The 21,379-nt window shown below is 45.4% G+C and overlaps 2 protein-coding genes across 2 annotated transcripts; both read left to right on the plus strand.

Moving 5' to 3' along the window:
- Window positions 1-6,769: 6,769 nt before the first annotated feature.
- LOC135677832 (serine/threonine-protein kinase OXI1-like) lies at window positions 6,770-8,358 on the plus strand. The gene is made up of 2 exons (XM_065190242.1): window positions 6,770-7,304; window positions 7,376-8,358. The coding sequence occupies exons 1-2, from the start codon at window positions 6,928-6,930 to the stop codon at window positions 8,268-8,270; spliced, it is 1,272 nt and encodes a 423-aa protein (XP_065046314.1). The 5' UTR covers window positions 6,770-6,927; the 3' UTR covers window positions 8,271-8,358.
- Window positions 8,359-15,383: 7,025 nt separating this feature from the next.
- Window positions 15,384-19,468, plus strand: LOC135676982 (AP2-like ethylene-responsive transcription factor BBM). The gene is made up of 9 exons (XM_065188771.1): window positions 15,384-16,317; window positions 16,406-17,045; window positions 17,212-17,294; window positions 17,434-17,442; window positions 17,539-17,627; window positions 17,717-17,790; window positions 17,912-17,962; window positions 18,051-18,127; window positions 18,222-19,468. The coding sequence occupies exons 1-9, from the start codon at window positions 16,089-16,091 to the stop codon at window positions 19,097-19,099; spliced, it is 2,130 nt and encodes a 709-aa protein (XP_065044843.1). The 5' UTR covers window positions 15,384-16,088; the 3' UTR covers window positions 19,100-19,468.
- Window positions 19,469-21,379: the final 1,911 nt, after the last annotated feature.

The raw sequence follows: 21,379 nt of genomic DNA on the forward strand, positions 1-21,379 counted from the left end.
GGTGTTTGATGTAATGCTTATATCTGTCCGTGTCTGTTGGCATGTTCATGCCCTGTACAGAATGTAAAGGGGCGGCCGAAGGCTTAATAGTCCCATTTTAGTTGGGTTGGTGGCCTCTTTAGGCTTGTAAATAAAGGTTGTGTCATGTGGACACGCTCGAGAGCTTTTCGGTCTGTAATGGACCATTTTACCCTTTGTTGTGCCACTGTTCAGAGCTTGTAAAGTCTGTTTGTAATTTGCTTTGTCTATGAAGTGTTTTTCGGACATGTTTGCTTGTGGATCCCGTTTGAGGCGTTCTCTTTAACCCGTTCTCTCTTTTGTTGGTCCTAAGGGACAATGGGAGGCTTCGGGGAGGTTGACCTTTGCGGACGGACGCGCAAGGGTGCCGCACGACTTAGGCAAAACCAGCTAAGTCCGTGTCATTTGGTATCAGAGCGGGACAAGCACTCATAGAAACACTTGACATGCAAACGTGGGGGACCTAGCGGGGCTGCGTTGAGGGCAGTCAGCAACGCGCGACCGTTTGAGGGAAAACGGGCATGGAGATGTAGGGAAAAGAGTCGCTCAGAGGAGCGGGCATCTAACATTGGCATTCAGAGGAATGACCAACCCTTCGCGCAAGAGGCACCACGAGAACAGGCAAGCTTGGAAGAATGCGGAGCGCACAAAGGTTGGGATGGCTGAGTTTGAGCTTCGGCTCAACGTTGACAACTTTACTTGATGGTGCTCAAGGCAAGCGAGGCGCTTGGCAAAAGAACGAGACCATGCAAAGTGGAATGAGTTGCTCAGCGACCGAAAGAGTTGTGCAAAGCTCACAGAGGTGAGGGGAATTGCTAACTCGAAGAATTCGGTACTCATGCATGGGCTTGTATGCGGACGATGGATTGTTCGTGGCCATCCCAAGGCGGTCGAGACTCGGCGCCATGGAGCATTGAAACTTTCTCTTCGGCATGCGAAAGATACGTCCGGAGGAGGCTGAAGTGTGCAACGAGTTCAGCATGTTGCTAAGCCTTGAGGGGTGCAACGGTGGCTGTATTGACGTGAAGGCGCAATCTAGCAAGTGCGTTTGCAAGAGGCAGAACAATGCACAGTTTGTTCAGCAGATCGGAGTAGTCCAAGGGGATGGTGGTCTCCGAAACGAAGAGAGATATTGCTCCAACGGGACAGTTATCCAGGAGGGATAAGTCTTGGCTCTCCAGAGGGAGAATCATGTGAGACGGACTTCACATGTTGAGGAGGAGTACCTCACAAACAACAACTCCACGAAGCTCAATGGACCGAGCAAGCAGCGAGGAGTTGTCACATGATCTCGCTCGAGAGAATGCATGGGTGGATGCATTGCGAGATCAAATGGGGGAGCGACCTGAAGCAACTTAAATGAAGGCACACTTAGAGTCGATATGGAGATCGGACTCAAGGGAGGGCTGACCCGTGGAATGGTGGGCGCGAGGGCCACCATCGACTCAATGCAAAAACGAGGAGCGGAGCAACTTGGGTGTAACTTGGCGAAGTACCCAAGCCGCATGAAGGGAGCCAGCAGAGAAGTTGGAACATGGAGCAGAGGCACAGTGCTTTCCTTAGACAGAGGTCAAGGACATGAACTCTTGTAGAGGCAAGAGCAGGATCATGTTGTTCAATGGGTCCTCCATTCTGACGGAGTGGACTCATCTTGCATGGTGCCAAAGACGAAGGGAGCTTTTGGGCAAGAGGACGCAGAGGCGGGTACTCTTGAAGAATATGCCACAGTGTTGCCATTCAAGTTGCCATGAAGGAAGCAGTGCGCAGCGGAGATTGTGCTGGTAGGGGCAGAGGCCCAGGATCCAGGCAATGGTGCACAAATTACAGCGAAGTCGGTGGACTTCGGGAGCTACTAGGCGACGGACTGTCCTAGAGCGGTGCTTCATCTAGGTGTGACCCAAGAGTGGGTGGATGAAGGTCGATTGCCAAAGGAGCGAACAAAATCGAAGGTGGAGGAGACCCTGCGATGTATTGGCAGAGGCCACACATGGAGGGTTCACAATTCGAGTTTATTCCACAAGGATCAGAATGCAATGGAGATGTCACCAGGAGGCGACATGGTGCAGCGGATCGTGGTGGAACAGTTTGTGGCAATGCGACACACACGACATAGTCCCGGGAGGGACTAGATCATATGAAGGTATGATCGGGAGCTACTGGAAGCTCCACTTCGGTGAACAACACGACGGCAAGAAGGGCTATGGATTCAAGGAGTGAAGGCCATGGTACCGCAGAGGCGGGTCTTCCGGGCGTGCATCGAATTTTGCATCGGATGAAAACCTTGGTCATCAGCATATGGGGGCTGTGTTCCACTAAGGGAAAAGTTCAAATGCAAGTACCAGTGAGTTCCATGGGAGGGACTTGATCATGCAGAGGTATGATCGAAGCAGCTGGAGAGTTGGACTGCTCCAGAGTTCATATTCGCTTAAGGGAGCCCGGCAAGTCAGAGGACAAGGCCGAGTAAGCGAACGTTGCTACCAAGGAAGCTAAGGAAAACAGAATCGGTGCAAACTCTACAACGTGATGGTAGAGGCCATGCATGGGAGTTGCAGTCTGTCTTTCCATCGACAAAACGGACTGCTTGGAAAACACAAAGGTGTTGAAGCAGGGGGTCGAAAGGGGCGAGGAAGCGACGACAAGTCCAGAGGGACTTAGCTACCCAAAATCAAGCATCAGTTAGAATGGAGGTGGACTCAAAGGAGCGCCACGAAGACATATCTACTGATTGTGAAGAAAAGGGATGTAGATGCGAGGCGACAGATAGTAGTGCCATGGGCATGGCAGCGCCATGGTACCGCAGAGGCGGGACTTCCGTGAAAGTCATTGATCCCTTGCTCTCATGGAGGGAGAGCGCTTGGTCGTGAAAGGGGCCGAGGAGGTGGAGCATGCAGAGGCAATCTCCAAGTACCGAGACAAGGCTGAAGGGCAGAGGCCGAGGAACTTCGTAAGACCGGTGTCAACAAGTTTCTCATCAAGATAGCCGTAAGTGAAGGACTTCGGGTCATGCAAGAGTGCACGACCATGGAACGAAGCAAGCAGTACGCGGTGCTGTACCTTTGCTACTCAGTGGAGTAGGCGGCAGGGTTGATGGAGAAGACGGTACAATCCCAAAGGCGACCTCATCTATCAGAGAATTACTCCAAGTTGGGGTGAAAACTTCCTGCATTCCAGAAGTTCAATGGCATTGAGAAGGTGAATCACAGTAGCTAACTCAACGCAAGGAGTGCAAACACTTCAAGTGCTTCAGAAGTGTAAGCAAAGAGCAGGCGAAGGCCAGTAACCAGCTCGATGCATGAAGTACAACCTCGAGGAGACGGGCGAAGTCAAGTAACCTTTGCCTTCTCAACTCTTAAGAGAATGGGCGAAACCGAGTACCCCAATTCTCTTATCTATCCAGCAGAGGAGCTCTGCACAAGTTAAAAGACCCTTCGAAGATAATGGAAGACAATAGTTGTCAAATCCTCACCAACGGTGATCAGTGCTACTGAGAGTAGATTGTCCGCCTCATTTCCCAACGAAATGCCAATCGAAAGCGGAAGTGATGCGAACCTACTTGGATGTGACAACTAACTGGAAGAAGAGTCAATGAGCAGATTTTGTGGAGGAAGGACCCAAAACTTCAGAAGTTTGCGAGGCGATGCTCGTTAAAGCTCCAACAAGCATCCACCCAGTTCAAGCAGCATGTGGAAATTTTGAGAGACTGGCGTAGTAAGGATGATCTTTTTTCTTCATTTGGGGGATCCGCAAGAATCAACAATGATCAACACAACTCAGCCAACCCCACACCAGAGTCAGAGTCATTGGTGAGTTGAAGCAGCATGGCGGATCAAAGGTTCGACTACTCAGAAACAGCAGCGAAGAGCAGTTGGGAGCCAGGAGGCGCATTGCAGCTGGAGCAGAAGATTGAAGACTCAGCAAAGGCGAAGAATTGCAGTGTTCACAAAGGCTTCGACGAGGACGTCGAAGGGATAAGTGGGGGAGAATGTCACGGACAAACTTCTAAACAAGGTGTTTGATGTAATGCTTATATCTGTCCGTGTCTGTTGGCATGTTCATGCCCTGTACAGAATGTAAAGGGGCGGCCGAAGGCTTAATAGTCCCATTTTAGTTGGGTTGGTGGCCTCTTTAGGCTTATAAATAAAGGTTGTGTCATGTGGACACGCTCGAGAGCTTTTCGGTCTGTAATGGATCATTTTACCCTTTGTTGTGCCACTGTTCAGAGCTTGTAAAGTCTGTTTGTAATTTGCTTTGTCTATGAAGTGTTTTTCGGACATGTTTGCTTGTGGATCCCGTTTGAGGCGTTCTCTTTAACCCGTTCTCTCTTTTGTTGGTCCTAAGGGACAATGGGAGGCTTCGGGGAGGCTGACCTTTGCGGACGGACGCGCAAGGGTGCCGCACGACTTAGGCAAAACCAGCTAAGTCCGTGTCAATGCGTTAAAAGAAACTCGTCACGATGAGAGGTACAAGACAAAATGTGTCTGAGACGCATGAGTCAGGAAAACCTGACCCGTATCAGAAGAAACCCATCACGATAAGAGGTACAAGACAAAATGTGCTTAAGGTGCATGAGTTGAAAAAACTCAACCCATCACAGTGAGAGGCACAAGACAAAATGTGCCCAAGGCACATGAGTAAGGAAAACCTAATCTACGTTAAAAGAAACTCACCATGGTGAGAGACATAAGACAAAATATGCTCGAAGCAGATAAGACTGAAAAATCTAACTCGCGTAATACCCATCACACGGGAGGTATAAAGCAAAATATGCCCGAAACACGTGAGTTGAGAAAACTCGACTCGCGTAATAAGAACACTACCATGGCGGAAGGCACAAAATAAAAAATACTCGAGTTGCACAAGTCAATAAAGCTCGACCTTAGTAAGAAGAAATTTACCACGATGAGAGGTATAATGTGAGATGTGTCGAAGGCTCATGAGTGGAAAAACTCGACTTGCATAAGAGTAAGTCTATCACGACGGGAGACACATGGGAAAGAATGTCCGAAGTAGGGAGATAGAGTACCGACCCCCTCCTTTACTCAAAGTGGGTAGGTCACTGCCGAACGTAGCTCATCACTCTAGAGGCCCATGAATTAAAAAAAAAAAAAGAAGAAGAAGAAGAGATGTGGGCGTCTCTGAGTAGAAACTAAGCCTCCGCATAATAAGAAAAGAGATGCAAACCCCACCTTCACCCAAAGTATGGAGGTCAAGAAACCTATCCCTCGCCTCTGCCCAAGGCATGGTGGTTGGGAAGCTTGACCCTCGCCTACGCTAAAGATGAAGAGGTCAAGAAACTCAACCCCCACCTTCGCCAAAGATGGGGAGGTCAAGAAACCTAACCTCCGCTTTATGCTAAGGTGTGGAGGTCAAGAAGCCCGACCCCCACCGCCACCAAAGACGGGAGGTCGAGAAATCCGACCTTTGCCTCTGCTTAAGGCAGAGATGTCGGGAAACCTGACTCCCGCTTTCACCGAGGCGTGGAGGTCGAGAAGCTTGACACCCGTCTTCACCAAAGACGAGGTGGTCAAGAAGTCCAACCCCTAACTTCGTTGAGGTGTAAAGGTCGAGAAACCCAACCCCATCTGAACTAGACGTATCACCACCAATAATGCTCGGGTACAATGAACTAGACATGCCGAGCAAACTAGACCTGCCACCAGGTCAACAATGGATCGAATGGGTATAAGCTTGATGTCTCATATGAACTAAACGTCGCACTTCGAACCCCTCTCACGAGAGCCTCAAAGCACACATTAGGGGGAATAAATGATATGGAGTACACTATCAGTCAATCTTCATCCGACACGTGATTACCATGTGGTGTCCAGGGTGGATGGAGAAGACAAAGGTCACCCTCCACCCGACTACCCACATGGGCAAGGGTCCAAGGCAAGCAGTTATAGGCTACCCCTCCTTGTCGCCCACGTAAACAAGAGGCCAAGGAGAGGTTGTTGAAGGCAGTTAGAGATTTTTTTTCCAGTAGAATATTTTACGAAATATTATAGTCCTTTATAATCACATATTCAACTAAATGAAAAAGGAGAGATTATCTTTTTAGAGAACTCGTGTCTACACTCATATACCTTATGTTATTAACTTCGGTATAAGAGGGACTCGAACACGAAACCTCTTCGGACTTCGGTCTTCGGTCTTCAGGTGGTACCGCATGAGCTTGACGTTTCTACCTCGAATGCACCTCGAACAATCCTAAACATACGGGTCTGGTGTTATATCTCTATTGAGCTTGGGATTACAGTGTTGTATCTCTATGGAGCTTGGGCATGATATTTTTAATTATGTTATGTTAATATTTGATCAATTTGGATGTTACGTAAAAATCGCCCATCAACATAAGGGGCCTATGAAAGTTCCTCGTTAGCGGGAGAACAAAAGAAATTGCAGCATTGGTAAGATTATGAGCAAATACGAGGCATTTGGATGATGAATTGGTTCCAATATATGCTCAGATGAAAACTCATTACAAAAACATATTAGCTTTTTTTAGAACAAGAAGACGAGCAAAATTGAGCAACCAATCAGAACAACGAATTCCTGCGAAGTATGTCTTAGATTCCAGCGACGCATTGAATTCCGTCCAATCTTACAGGGTCGGGGGGGATCATCGAATTCGCAACGTACGTCTGACACAAGAGGGATCGAATCACCCTGGAAGTTTTTCGGGGGCGACACCGGGGATATCGCATCGAGTCATACGCATGGGTCCTAGTGCCAAGAATATTTCAGGGGTGGTTCAGCCAGGGATATCGATTTTGGTTTGGTGCGAAAGTTTTCATGGGAGAAAAGGGCCATACATCTAATTGCGGAACCGTCGTCACCTTCTTCCCGACGAACAGGCGAACGCTGCTTACCTTCTCCAGGAAGCGGTAGACCCCATTCCCTACTCCTCCGATGGACCAACTGCTGCCGCCGCCGCCGTCATTGGACCTGCGTGACCTGAAGGCCCTCTCCATCCTCGGCCGCGGCGCCAAGGGCGTCGTCTTCCTCGTCCGTGTCGCCGACGCTTCGTCTGCCGGCGACGCCCTCGCCCTCAAGGCCGTCTCCCGCTCCTCCATCGAGCGCAGGGCATCCGGTGGCGACGCCTACCGCCGCGTATGGCTCGAGCGCGACGTCCTCCTCTCGCTTCGCCACCCCCTCCTCCCCTCCCTCCGCGGGGTCGTCTCCACCGAAAGGATCGTCGGCTTCGCCATCGACCGCTGCTCCGGTGGCGATCTCGCCTCCCTCCGCCGCCGCCAGAGCGAGAAGATGTTCTCTGAAGATATCATCCGGTGCGTATCTCCCCACCTCCCTCTTCCTCCTCCCCGACGCCTTACTCAAACTAGGTGCGGTCGCTCCGCAGATTCTATGCCGCCGAGTTGGTGCTGGCGCTGGAGTACCTCCACGGACTGGGGATCGTCTACCGAGACCTGAAGCCAGAGAACGTCCTGATCCAAGACAACGGCCACCTCATGCTCGTCGACTTCGATCTCTCCACCAAACTCCCCTCAGGACCGCCGCCCGAACCCCTCAATTCCCCGCCGAGCGTCACTCCCCGCCACGACGAATCCACGCCTCCAGGTACCGCCAAGAAGAGGAAGAAGAAGGTCAAGAGAAAAGAAAAGAAAACCTCGCGTCTCACGAGCTGCCTCTCCTTCAATGCCGACGTATCGCCGGAAACTTCCAAGTCTTTCCTGGCGGAGGAGGCGAAGGCAGCGCCACCAGCGTCGCCGGGGACGTCGGCTGGGAAGTCGAACTCGTTCGTGGGGACGGAGGAGTACGTGGCACCGGAGATCATCGAGGGCAAGGGCCACGACTTCGCGGTGGACTGGTGGGGGCTGGGGGTGGTTCTTTACGAGATGCTCTACGGGCGGACGCCGTTCCGAGGGAAGAACCAGAAGGACACCTTCCACCGGATCCTGACCAAGGAGGCCGACCTCGTGGGGGAGACCACGCCGCTGCGCGACCTCATCCGGAGGCTCCTGGAGAAGGACCCCGAGCGTCGCATCACCGGCGAGGCCGTCAAGGCGCACGGCTTCTTCCGCGGGGTCATGTGGGAGGAGCTGCTCCGGATCCCGCGGCCACCGTTCATCCCCATGCCATCGGACGACGCCGACGACGCCGCCGCTTTCGAGGGGCTCGACGTGGAGAGCACGGTGGTCGAGGTTTCCGCCGCCAAGGAGGAGAAGGCGTCGGGCGGGAAGCGAGACGAAGGGGTTACCGCTCCTCCTCGACCCCCAGATTTTGTCGTCTTCTAACTTTGCCCTTTTTCTTTTATTCCTTATTATTTATTAAATAAAAAGAAACTCCAACACTACTCCGGTCGTGACTTAAGTTACGACAAGAATACACGCTAATCATATACTATTTACTTAGCGTCGAGTACACAAATAAGTAGTTTTGACGTGCCATCTGCAAGAGGAGGGATTGCACGTGTGAATTAGGGTTGGGTACATGTGACGTGCGTGCCATTGATGGCACCAGAGACCAAATCACATGCTCTTTTATGGCAAGACTCATACACCAAATTGGCATTGAAGAGGCCGCAAAGGTAGGCGATGACCGATGATTGATTATTCATGCTTGTTTTTGTTTTGGTTTATGACTGAGAGAAATCATTTCATGTGTTGGATTCATGGCGTTCATCTCTTGGCATGATCTCTATCTGTAAAGGCAGCAAGCATGTGATTCTGCATTCAATGGGTTAAAAACCGGAGTTAGGCCTATCGTCCTTTGGGGTGAGGTAAGAAGAACACACTGCAGATTGCCATAACAGGAAGGCGTGCAAAAAAGATAAAAGAAAGAGTAAAGCGTGCAGAACTGCGTGCAAACCCTCTTTGCGGTGGGGAGAGGGAAGAAGTGCTTCTTCCCCTACTCGGAGCTTCTGAGGTTGATATCAGATGCATCGTTTTTCCTCCGCTGTTTCTGCTGGCATTAATGAAAGGTGGACGAGGTCGCAGAAGAATGACGAGTTCATAGTAAGAGTATGGGAGGCACTTTTATGGCTCGTCACAGCTATATATATATATATGTTTATAATGATAAATTCATCTTTGTATGAATAGTATGTATCTCCCTTGTCAAATAGATGAGTTAATGATTCATAGGATGGATACATGTGTCCATTCTAAGAACTTATATTACATGGACTTTAGGATATGTACCTGACATCAACCTCATACAAGACAAGCTCAAAAATCAATATAAATATGTCTTATATGTATGATGGATCCTTGGGTATTTAGGCCCAAATAATTCCAATGTAGCAATCTGGAGCTTTCCGTATTCTCTTGATCATCATAATGATGTGGTAGTATTCTAATCCCCATAAACTTTCCTAGGGTGAGAAAAATTCACCTCGGTGAATAAAATACTATTCTAGGAGGTCAAGATCTATTAATCACAGCTCCTTTTCTAAAATTTATATATCTTTAAAGGTTAAATTGTCCATGTCACTATATCAAATATTTACACTCTCGGTCAATGGGAGAGAACACAAACTAGTCGTCCAAGATGTTCTCGACTTATTCTCGAAAGAATATAAGTTGGTCGTTCAAGATATTCTCGACTTATTCTCAAATGATCAAATGTAGAAGAGACTCTAGAACTAAGGATACAAGTATGAAAAAAAATAAATAATCTTGTTTTTGCTGCTACATGCCAGAGAATATCTTCAACGTGGGCTCCAGCGACTCAAGGTAGGGTGATAAATCTTCCGCGTTGAAGACATTGCTAATGCCTATGTCTTCTGGTAGCTCAAGGATATAGTATCTTGTAAGGACTTATACTCTTGGCATATAACTTTTTTTATGGCCCTAGGATGTCTCTTAAATCAAATCCTCACTATCACTTGCTCTCCTCATGAAAAGATTGATATCTACGATAGACATATGTTGTTGACCTATAAAATTAATTGCTTAAAGTAATCTTTCATCAAATATCATAATGTAATTTTTAAATGTGTTTAGAAAAAGATTCATCGGTGTCTAAGGAACGAAAGTGGGTGAGAAGAGAGACAAGATCGATGGATTTTCTACGTTGATAGCCAAAGATAACTTGGAATGAACTAAGACTAATTGAGTGATTGATGAGGCTATTAAACGCAAATTCGACTATAGATAGTACTCTATCCCAATTAGCTATGTGATCATCTACCAAACATCAAAGTCACTAAACAACCTATTGACTACTTCGATTTAACCATTGGTCTAGGGATGGTATGCTGATGAAAACTTAAATTTAGTCCCTAATAGTTTCTATAGAGTCTTCAAAAAAAATATTTGATAAAACATATATATCTATCAAATGTAATGGAATATATGTTATCTTTAAAAATCGATCAACAATCATAAAGATGAAATCATACCTAGCAACAAGAGAGACACAAAATAAAATCCATACTTATATCTTTTCAATGTGAGTGTGGGATTAGTAGTGGAGCATATATGCTTAATAATCTTAGCTATATCTTTTTTTCTGGGTGAGAACAATAGATACTACACAAAAAAAAAAGGCTTTCTTATATGGACCCCTTGCTAAGTGGTTCATCAACTTTACCTCTTGAGCTCTGCATACTCACTAGAATTCAACCAGTCATGAGGCAAATTAGGTAATGAGACTCAAGGAACTAAGTAATGGTATGTTAGATATCATACATTAGAGACAACTGATCAGGAAGTTCCATAAGTATTATGTCAGAAAAATCCTATAAAATTTGTTGGATATTAGATAGTACCTTAGTCTTAGATTAAGACAAAAACTATTTAGCTACTAAGACAAATATTTTAGCTACTAAGACTCAATATTGGATTGCACTGACCCATTAGCTATTATACCTTAACTTGGGCTTGGGTCACTTATAACATGTAGGAGTTCAATTGCCTGTGTCTGCTACCTGCTAGAGAAAGAAAATTACAAATGTTTCCCTCCTAAAACAAACTTGTAGGGGAAAGAAGGCTATGATATCAAAAGAATTATCAAATGATCAATAAAATAAAACAAAAACCCCAAAATTATGAACATTATTTGTTTATTATTTATTTCCAAAATAAAAAAAATTAAAAATTTCAATATGTGAGAATAATAGAATCATCCTCTCACATAAATCTTTAGAAAAATTAATATTTTTATTTTCAAACTATGTTGATCCACTAAGAAACCACAGAAAGTATTTATAGAAAAATCAACCCTTAATTTTCAAAAAATATTCTTCAAGTAGAAGTTCTTCCAAATTTGAATTGCTTGGAGTGACCTAAGCTCCAAATAATCTGTTTACAATTAAGAAATGAAAAAAAAAACTTTCTAATCATAATAAAAGTAAATGCCTTTTAAAGTCTTTTTCATTCCTGCTCAAGAAGATGCAAGCATTCTTCCTGAGTCATACAACAATGACAATGAATTCACAGGTTTATCTACCATTGTCTTCTCTCATAACTTCTTCCATGGCCTGCCTTTCTCTTCAAGGCTTCATTTCAGCTAGGGAATGGCATTGCTGTCAAGATAGAATGCAAAGGAAGCATGTCTCCATCATTTGGCACAGGCAAAGAGACAAACTCCATGTGCCATCTCCTGCTCCAGTGGTAGCCAAACTCAACCTTGAAGGCATACACTGCCTCATGAAAAGAAATCCTAAAACAAGCACACACTACAAGTGTATTTAGACATGACATAAAGCTTTTCTTGGTTTATAGTTCCTTACTGGCATCACCTTCAACTAGTGCAAATTATTAGGCAAATAATACCCTAAATTATTTCCAAACCATTCAATTATCTCCTCTTAGCTTTGTTAGTTGAGTTATCTTATGCCTTATAATAAGTAATTTAGGCATATTAGAATATTTATATATAATGGGATTCTTTTAAGAAATTGGTCTTATCATTGTGAAAATCTAATACTTAATCCTTTGTCTTTAGAATAAATTATCGACTCTTTGTGTCTACAAACCATCGTATTTTTTAATAAAATATGTATAAATGATGAATAAAAAAAATACTCTTTTTCTTCATATTTTTTGTTTCGAATTTGACTTAAGATCTATTCAAAAGGCCAAAAAGTGCATCATCATCATCATCATCATCATCATCATCATTATATACGCAATATTTCTTTTCTATAACCTTCCATGAAATATTTATCATCTTTATCATAAATAACTCCAAAGAAGTCAAAAATTATATTGATCATATATGACTCAAAAAGGAATGATGGCAAACAAAATTCGGAAATAATTTGAACTTGTTTTATGGACTTCCGATTGCAATTCCTTCCTTCTAAAGCCTAGTTTAGGATGATATGATCAAAGTTATCAAAGCTGTATAACATATTAATGATCAAGTTAATTATAGCTGTCACAAAAGACACCACGAGGTGCTGTCATCTGAAGCTCTAATCCAATAGGCAACTTAGTTGAGACCACGACTCGGAACTCAAGTCATGTCACACTTCTAGTAGAACAATTCGAATAGTTGAGGCCTTGCATTTTGATCTCTTATGATATCTAGACAGGTGTGCAGAACCCTAATTGGCTGTGTCCTCATTCTTGTCAGATTTCTAAACCCTAGTTTGATGTTTTCCTTGTAATATTTTCTTTTTCTTCCTGCAACCTGAATCATCAAAAACAAAAAGATCAAGTGAGGCTTCTGGTTTTAATTGCAGATGATGAATATTATGTGAGTTTTAGAGCCAAAAGGTAGACTGAGATGTAATTACAATGTCATGGTTGTCATGCACAATCCCACTGCATCAGAACAAATTAGCTATCACCATAACACTTCATATATTTTCCAACACGCCAAATACTAGAAGATGACCTAAGTCATGTAAAACAACACATTAACATTAACATCAGTTGCAGTTAGTATACAACTTGACAATTCTTTGTCAATTAAATGGGCTAAATTACATGGTTTGGAATCATATCCAAGTATAAGATGAGTTTTAACATTGCTTTAAGTTATGGTGATCACTTAACTTTACATCCTAACAAGGAAAGGCCCTGAGTCCATGTGGGAGATCATAATTGTTGCAAGATGTAATAGAATGGGATATAAAGAGTGAAGCATGTGCATGAGATTTATGTACACATATAATATGTACCACAGAGGGCCCTGCATGGAATGATGATGATACATGCATGTATTTGCATGCTTCCATGCACACGTGTGGACTCATGACTTCCAATCCCTTGGATTGGATTGGATTCAACCCCCCCTTTCAGTTTTATATCATCTCCATGCAACCTTTGGCAAGTCTTTTTGGTCAGAAAGCTTGAATCCCAATCACTGTTGCTAACCTATTCTTACGCAAATGGTAGTATTATCACCATGGATGCCATTATACTAACCCTTTTGGAAGTAATGCATTAAACTACACCCAGTGAGCATTCCTAGGATTTAGAGCAGGATTCCATTTGGAAAATGAGGGTGGTCAATGTGAGACAAAACCCTGACAGGCCTCCCTTAACCTACTCCAAAACCTCTCTCTCTCTCTCTCTCTCTCTCTCTCTCTCTCAATGATAAAGGTGGGGACAAGATCAAGAATGGAGCACACTAACTCGTGAAAACCGGGTCAGAGTCACAACAAAGGTTACAGCATGCCAAACTTGACATGAGGTGGAACGAAGCCTAGCCATACAGCTAGCTCACGAAACCTGGGATATGGAATGAGCTGCTGATGGACTGAGGAATGGGAGAGACAGATGGATGTGACGGGGTGTGATTTCTTTTCTCTTTCTTTCTTACTTTCACTCACTGCCTCTGTTATCTTCTGTATGAGTTTTCTTGTCATTTGTGCATGGAAAAGCTCACGTCTTCACAGCAAGGAGACACGGACATCTCCCTGTACCAGTGTTGTCTACTTGAGATAATGTGAGCTTTCACCCCCCCCACTTAACCACGTCAAACTGTGGAGTTTAATGGAGTCAGTGTGCAGGAATTGTATTTGGTTTTGGTGGACTAACCCTCTTTGGCTTGAGTTCTACTCCCCCTGGAGTAGACGGTGTCATCTCCCCGGCAGCAGCAGCAGCAATAGTGTATGGTTGGCCGCTTACAGGAGGAGGCTTTCTTTATTGTGGAGCCGACCATTTCCCTTTGAAGGGATAGTAGCTGTCGACCACACGGCACGTGTTCGTCGCCGCCCTCCCGGCCTCCCTCCTCCACCAATGCGTGCACCCCCTTCACGGAGCACCGCATCCTTCGCTCCCTCCACACCTCTCTCTCCCTCTCTCTCTCTCTCTCTCTCTCTCTCTCTCTCTCTCTATCAATGCCACTCACTCACTGCACCAGATGCCACAAAAAAAAGGAGTGTTGATGGTTGGCCATAATAATCCACATATTGCAGATGTTGTACTAATTATCTGTGTATTTTTAGTTCACTTATTTCTATTTTCTTCTTTTTTCCTTCTTTTATTTTCTTGATATAGAAATCTTCATGCACGCATTGCATGCATGCATGCGTCTAAGCTTACCTGATGTGGATACAAGCACCAGAGATCTTTTGCACGTGTGAGTAGCAGAGGAAACGCCTTATTTACATAACATTTGCACCTCAACACGTGCGAAGACGTGTACACTAGCAGGAGATTGTACATGGATGAAGATATTTTTGTATGCACTCGCTCACAGCAAAAGGAATGGTGGGAGACACGAGTGTACAAGCTCAAGTACCATCTCATGTGGGCACGTGGGAACACCGCGCATGCAGCGCACACCCGTACAAAAGTCTCGGGCGGGGGAGCGTAGAGATGTGTGGAGAGAGAGAGAGAGAGAGAGAGAGAGAGAACTCGGAGAGACGTCCTGGGAACCCTACACCTGCTTCCTTGTTTGGCTTTGGCTTTTGGGATCCTCCTCCTCCTCCTCAGTGATTATTTTTTCACCCTCTCTCCAGTCTTGCTTAGGCTATCATCACGATTGGATTACCGAGGGGCATTAAATGTATTTTACAGTGGATCACAGGCTTTGCATATGAACACTGTAACAGAGGAGGAGAAAGAGGAGAGAGATGCCATGTGTTTTACCATGTTTGATTCCTTTCTTGGCGGTCAAACTTTCAACAAGGCCAGTGCACTAACCAAGACGAAGAAAAACTGCTCTTTTTTATCTTGTCTCTCTCCTGCTTCCAACTTGAGATAAAAGCTGGAAGATTAATTTATCTCTTCCGTACCGTGATAAAGAGGTCCATATCGAGGAATATGCCATTTGTTTATAGCGAGATGAGAGATAAAAAAGATGGCAAGTAGGGCTGAGGAAGTAAAATTCCTTCAGGATCTATAGATTGTGGCCGACTACTTTTGTGCTCATCCTTGCTCCATTCTTTTGTTTCTGTTGACCAGAAGACAAGGGTTCGTGTTCTTCTATAGGAAGCAGGTCGCAAGCCCTTCTCTTTGCTCTCTTTCACTCCTTCGATAGAGAGAGAGAGAGAGAGAGAAGCTGATGGCCAACCTGGGCTTGAGTAAATGGGTAGGAAGTGAGTACAAGTTTTAAGGGAGTCTGTCCAAGGTGTGAAGTCCGGTGGCTTGCCCTTGACAAAGGTTGATTTAGGGGATTTCTTCTTGTGTTTGGGGGAGTATGTTTAAGGTAGCATCGGTCAAAAAAGAGGGTGAGATGATGTGAAAGGCCGAAAGAAATTTACACAGCAGACTTTGAGGAACACTTACCATCACCATTTCACACAGTCTTGACAACCATCTTTCCACTGTCTTCTCTTTAACGAGCTTTGCTGGCATCTGCCCTCTTGTTTGTTTGCTTACGGAGATAAATATGACATGTTACTTTCTTCCCTCAGGTTCTTCTGACCCTCCTTTCTTCTTCACCTCTTCGGACCCCCAATGCGCAGCTTTCTCTCTCTAATTCCCATATCATTGCACTATCCGCTTCTCGTCTTCTCCTTCTCCTCCCTCCTGTTAACTTTCCACTGCTGAAACCCGTCTCTCTCTCTCTCTCTCTCTCTCTCTCTCTCTCTCTCTTCAGACCCCGCAGCCTTCCCTTTTACTACCCTTCGCCCCCACCGGTTTGACGCTCTTTCTCCACATCTGTGTTTGCGTTTCACACAAGCTGGGCTCGCTCTCTTACCGGCCTCTATGAACAACTGGTTAGGCTTCTCGCTGTCCCCTCAGGAGCTCCCTCCTCCGCAGGCTCAGCGAATCCACCCCTCTCCTGGCATCATCTCTGACGACGAGGTCTCCGCCGACTGCTACGGCCTCTCCCCCGACTCATCGTCAACGCCTCCCCTCGGCATCCCAACTCTGAGGCCAGATGGGTCTTTTGGCATCTTGGAAGCCCTTAACCGGCCGTGCCATCATTCCCAAGGTCAGTACGGATGCATTGGTTTTCACTGCTTCCTTGCATGAGTTAGCTAGCTTATGGTGTGGTTGAAACTAAAACCGCGGCGTTGTAGATTGGAGTATGAAGAGCCTAGAGTATAAAGGAAGCTCTTCTGAGCTGTCAATGTTGGTTGGGTCAAGTAGCAACCAGAACACCATGGACGACCAACAGCCTAAGCTTGAAGACTTCCTCGGTGGGCACTCATTTGCGCAACATAATCAGAAGCTCCCGTCCATCGCCGGAAATTACGACAATCCGAGCGACTACATGTACTCCCATGGTTGCAACAGTGGGGGGCTTCTGAGCAGCAACGGCGGATGTAGCAGCAGCTCCATCGGGCTATCAGTGATCAAGACTTGGTTACGGAACCAGCCGGCGCCACCGTCACAGGTGGAAGGAAATGGAAGCGACGAAGCGGGCTGCAGCAACATGAACAGTAGTGTTGGAGGTGCGGTGGCGGGGAACGTAGGCGGGACATTGACGAGTTCACAGAGCTTGTCACTGTCGATGAGTACTGGGTCGCAATCCAGCTCCCCGTTGCCGCTCTTGGCAGCGGCTGTAAGTGGGGGAGGGGAGAGCTCATCGTCAGAGAATAAGCAGAAGGATGGTAATGGGAGTGGCCTTGATGCCCAGAGCGGCGCGATGGAGGCAGTGCCAAGGAAATCTATCGACACGTTTGGTCAAAGGACTTCGATATACCGGGGAGTTACAAGGTTCACCATGCAATCCTTCACTTGAAAACGTGCTTTTGTAGTCACATTTGATGGATGATTGTAGCAAATGCTAGTAGATAAGAAAAGGAACTTCTCAGCACATACACTAGATGAGAGTTCATTCTTAGCTTATGCTTTGATCTCTTATAGGATTTCTCTTCCACAGGCATAGATGGACAGGCAGGTACGAGGCTCATCTATGGGATAACAGTTGCAGAAGAGAAGGACAGACTCGCAAGGGCCGACAAGGTATGTGCCTCTTAGTATCGAGGTTTGGTCTATCTCGAGGTCGAGCTTTTAGTGTTGCTGGCTTCTCATCGTTTTACTTGATCTCCTGGGATATCGTCATGTTCCGGATCTGTACATGGTGGATTCCTCCTGCATGCAGTCTATCTAGGTAAGGAAAGAAGGCTGTCTTTGGTCTCTGTAGTGCATATATATCTGTACACTCACGAGTATCGCTTCTCTTCATGTCTGGTCTCCATTGGAGCAGGTGGCTACGACAAAGAAGAAAAGGCAGCTCGGGCATACGACTTGGCTGCTCTCAAGTACTGGGGTACTTCTACCACCACCAATTTCCCTGTAGGTTCTTTCTCTTTGTCAATCCGGTTGGAGCAACAGCATTGCTATGTGTTACATCTTCTCTCATTGACTGTGTTGCATCTTACCAGATAAGCAACTACGAGAAAGAGTTGGAGGAGATGAAGCATATGACGAGGCAGGAGTATGTTGCCTCTCTAAGAAGGTAGCTTTAGGTTCCTGTTAGTATGTGATTGTTGATGCATCTGTTATATCTCCAACTCTTCTTATTACTTGATGACCAAAACTTCAGATGATTTGGTATAATCTGAGTTCTTGAAATGCAGGAAGAGTAGTGGATTTTCGCGTGGTGCCTCTATATATCGTGGAGTGACAAGGTATTTTGCGTTGACACTGTTAACTGGATTACGTTGAGAATTCAATTGCATCTGAGTTCCATTCTAAATCAGATGATTAACTTGACAGACATCATCAGCATGGAAGGTGGCAAGCTAGGATAGGAAGGGTAGCTGGAAACAAAGATCTATACCTGGGAACCTTCAGTAAGTTCTCTGCTAAGGCTTAGAATCTTATCGTCGGTGCTGGTAATGCACACCAGTGTGTCTTGTGAACGTAGATTTGATGACGTTTGTGCAGGCACCCAGGAGGAAGCAGCAGAGGCCTACGACATCGCAGCGATAAAGTTCCGAGGCCTCAATGCCGTCACCAACTTCGACATGAGCCGGTACGATGTGAAAGCCATTCTCGAGAGCAGCACGCTTCCTATTGGCGGAGCTGCCAAGCGCCTCAAAGAGATCTCCGACCACGCGGAGGCGAGCGTCGACGGCAGGATGACCGATGATGGTAGCATCACGTCCCATCTAACCGATACCATCAGCAGCTACGGCTCCCACCACCATGGCTGGCCGACCATCGCCTTCCAGCAGGCGCAGTCCCTCAGCTTCCACTATCCTTATGGGCAGCCCAGGGGGTGGTGCAAGCAGGAACAAGATTCTGTCGTCGCTGCTGCTCATAGCTTGCAGGACCTTCAGCATCTCAACTTGGGGAGCAACACCCATAACTTCTTCCAGCCATCTATGATCCACAACCTCATGAGCTTAGAATCGTCCTCCTCGGTGGATCATAGCACGGGGTCTAATGCAGTCATCTACAATGGAAACGTCGGAGGGAGTAACGGAAACTATAATGTGGATGGCACCGGTGGGTACGTGATGCCGGTAAGCACAATGGTGGTGGATCAAAAAGATCAAGGCAGTAGCAGCTATTCTGAGAGTGAGGGGAAGCAAATGGCTTATGAGAATATGTTGGCCGCTGGTGATCCCTGCGCTGGGAGGAGCATTTACTATCTGCCACAGCAGTCGACCAGTAGCAATATGGTGAAAGAGAATGGCTATGAGCAGATCAACGGGTACAACAACTGGATGCCTGCAACAGTGCAGGCTCCTTCAGCAGGAGGAAACAATGTGACTGTTTGCCATGGGGCTCCACTTTTCACAGTATGGAATGATTCTTAGGTCAAAGCTTTGGTGATTAGAAGGGGAAGAATGTGGATGGTTAAGGAAAAGAAAGGAATATTCTAGCTAGCTGATCCTGACTTCGACTTATGTTTATATCTTGTAAGGGTTCTCGATACTGATGATGATAGAGAGAACCAAGAAGAGCTACTTGGTTTTTGTCAAATGCAACTCTTCTTCTGACAATTTGCATTATCCTGAAGTTTTGGTTATGGCCTGTGAGTGGTGATCATGTCTCACTTGCTGTGAATTTTGGGGAGCTTCAGATGCATGGATATGATAATAGCTAAGGAGCTTTGTATGTGGTCATGTTAAGAGAGAATGGTCATTTTCCAATATCTGAGATGAGGTACACTTGAGCTTCTTTCATGTGCTCATGTTGACTGAATCAGTGCTAGAATTCCAGCTACCATGATTTCTTTTATATGCACATGTCTCAGCTGCCAAGTTGGATGTTTTCAAAGGTTCATCCTTTGACAATATATATACATGCAGGTAGGAGGGAGCCTGCAGTAGTGGACTGCAAGTTAAATCTTAATGGGTGCATGTTTCATGCAGTTGATTGTCGCTACCACACTTGCTTTAACATCACCCTCTAGGTTTGCATCTTGTCCCTCCCATGTGAGTTCTTCTGCAAGTCAAACATCCAAAATGCATCATACATAATTCCTACAGCTAGGGCTTTACTAGTTTATCTGCATTATACTTCAAGGCTTTGTCTTTACCACTTCACTGTATTATTGTTATGAGAGGCATAATGTTTTAATTATCCACAGCTTAAATGATGAGTTTGATAATATATTCACACATTAGAAATATGGTCAAACTATTAAATTAGTATCAAGGATAAAATCTTACTCTCAAGTAGAAGTTTGGTAATCTGAAACATAAAAGAAACCAGCAAATGGTATAAGGCAGATTTCTGTCTTTACTATGAACGCTAGCAAATTCTATAGTTATCAGAGTTTAGTGTTATAATACAATCAAATATTTATTAGGCTAAGCCTTGTTGTAGGAAACCAAAAACTCAGCAGGATATCAAAGCAGCAAGTCGCATTTGAATCTCCAGCTCGTACTATTATTTTTGTTTGCTTGGTCAATCTAAAACTACGTGAGACTGTTGTTCTTTCCCATGCATTTAACTTTCTTGAGAACGGTGCAGAAGATGTCTTCTTTGTTGGCATGCATGACTGTCATAAAAGGAGGAATTAGGCTAAAAGGACACCTGAGCTAGCTTATGATGAACCCCTCGAACAAGATGGTGTTTGCAAAGTGATATAGGAATTACTGTCTTATTACTCGGAAACAAAATTAATGTCTTTAATTTTGTTTGTTTGATCATCCAAAACACTTGCCTGTTGATCATCTGCAGTAGTAGCACACTCATCATCGAACACAGGTTTTAGAGTAAAAGGTGAAGCACCAGTACTTTTTCTAGCACCATGGATTCTGAATCCAGAGAAGAGGTAACTGAGAGTGGAGACATTAGTTTCTGTCTCTCGACCAACCGAGAGTGCAGTCTGTGTTCCCGTGATTTCTGTTACTCGTGCTTGAGAAGAGAAGGTTGAATTCATGAAGAAGAGGATCTGCAACATATCTGCATTGACCTTGTTTCTGCCGGCTTGCATGTTTTCTCTTCTCGATAGACACATGAACGTATGAATGAATCGCCTCGAGGGCACTAAGCAACAGGTCCGCCTCGTCTCATCTGCGCCTTACTCTCCTCCGGTGGCGGCGAAGCAAATGCATGCATGCATGCGCTGCCGTGTGGGCGGCCAATCCCTGGAGCTGCCTGCATGCAGGCGCTGCTCCTGACAGCAAACTGAGGCAGCCTCGCAGAAGCTCATCATGGGTTGGTTCTCTGTGTTTTGAGATGCTCTAACCTTGTAATGCTACATGCATGGAGGAAATTAATTGCAGAGATTAATCTAGCCTCTGTTTCAGATTGATTCTTGTTCTTGCTTCACATGCAGGATAGATGTTGGATATTTCTGAATAGAATTAGTTCTTTCAAGTTGTAGATGTTTTTCTTAGCAGTGAAATGTCAATTGTTAAGATCTAATTTGGTTCTGTCTGTGTATAGTGAAGCAGCTCCAACCATGTAGGAGGAATATGGAGCCAGACAACACAAGGCTTCTCCGATGCTGAAATCAATCAAAATATGATCTAAGATGGAGAAAATAATGATTTTATCCTAAAATCCTAATAACCTCAACATATCTCGGCCCCTATAAATAAGCCCTACTATTGATTTTATTGTTAGTGACGAGGAAAGGCGGA

Source organism: Musa acuminata, chromosome BXJ1-6, assembly GCF_036884655.1.
Source record: "Musa acuminata AAA Group cultivar baxijiao chromosome BXJ1-6, Cavendish_Baxijiao_AAA, whole genome shotgun sequence".
NCBI lineage: Eukaryota > Viridiplantae > Streptophyta > Magnoliopsida > Zingiberales > Musaceae > Musa > Musa acuminata.

Excerpts from the sequence above, each read along its gene's own strand:
- LOC135677832 (XM_065190242.1), top strand. The coding sequence starts at position 6,928 with ATGGACCAACTGCTGCCGCCGCCGCCGTCATTGGACCTGCGTGACCTG. Across the intron at positions 7,305-7,375 it reads TTCTCTGAAGATATCATCCG|ATTCTATGCCGCCGAGTTGG; the intron begins GTGCGTATCTCC and ends GTCGCTCCGCAG.
- LOC135676982 (XM_065188771.1), top strand. The coding sequence starts at position 16,089 with ATGAACAACTGGTTAGGCTTCTCGCTGTCCCCTCAGGAGCTCCCTCCT. Across the intron at positions 16,318-16,405 it reads GCCGTGCCATCATTCCCAAG|ATTGGAGTATGAAGAGCCTA; the intron begins GTCAGTACGGAT and ends GCGGCGTTGTAG. Across the intron at positions 17,046-17,211 it reads ATATACCGGGGAGTTACAAG|GCATAGATGGACAGGCAGGT; the intron begins GTTCACCATGCA and ends TCTCTTCCACAG.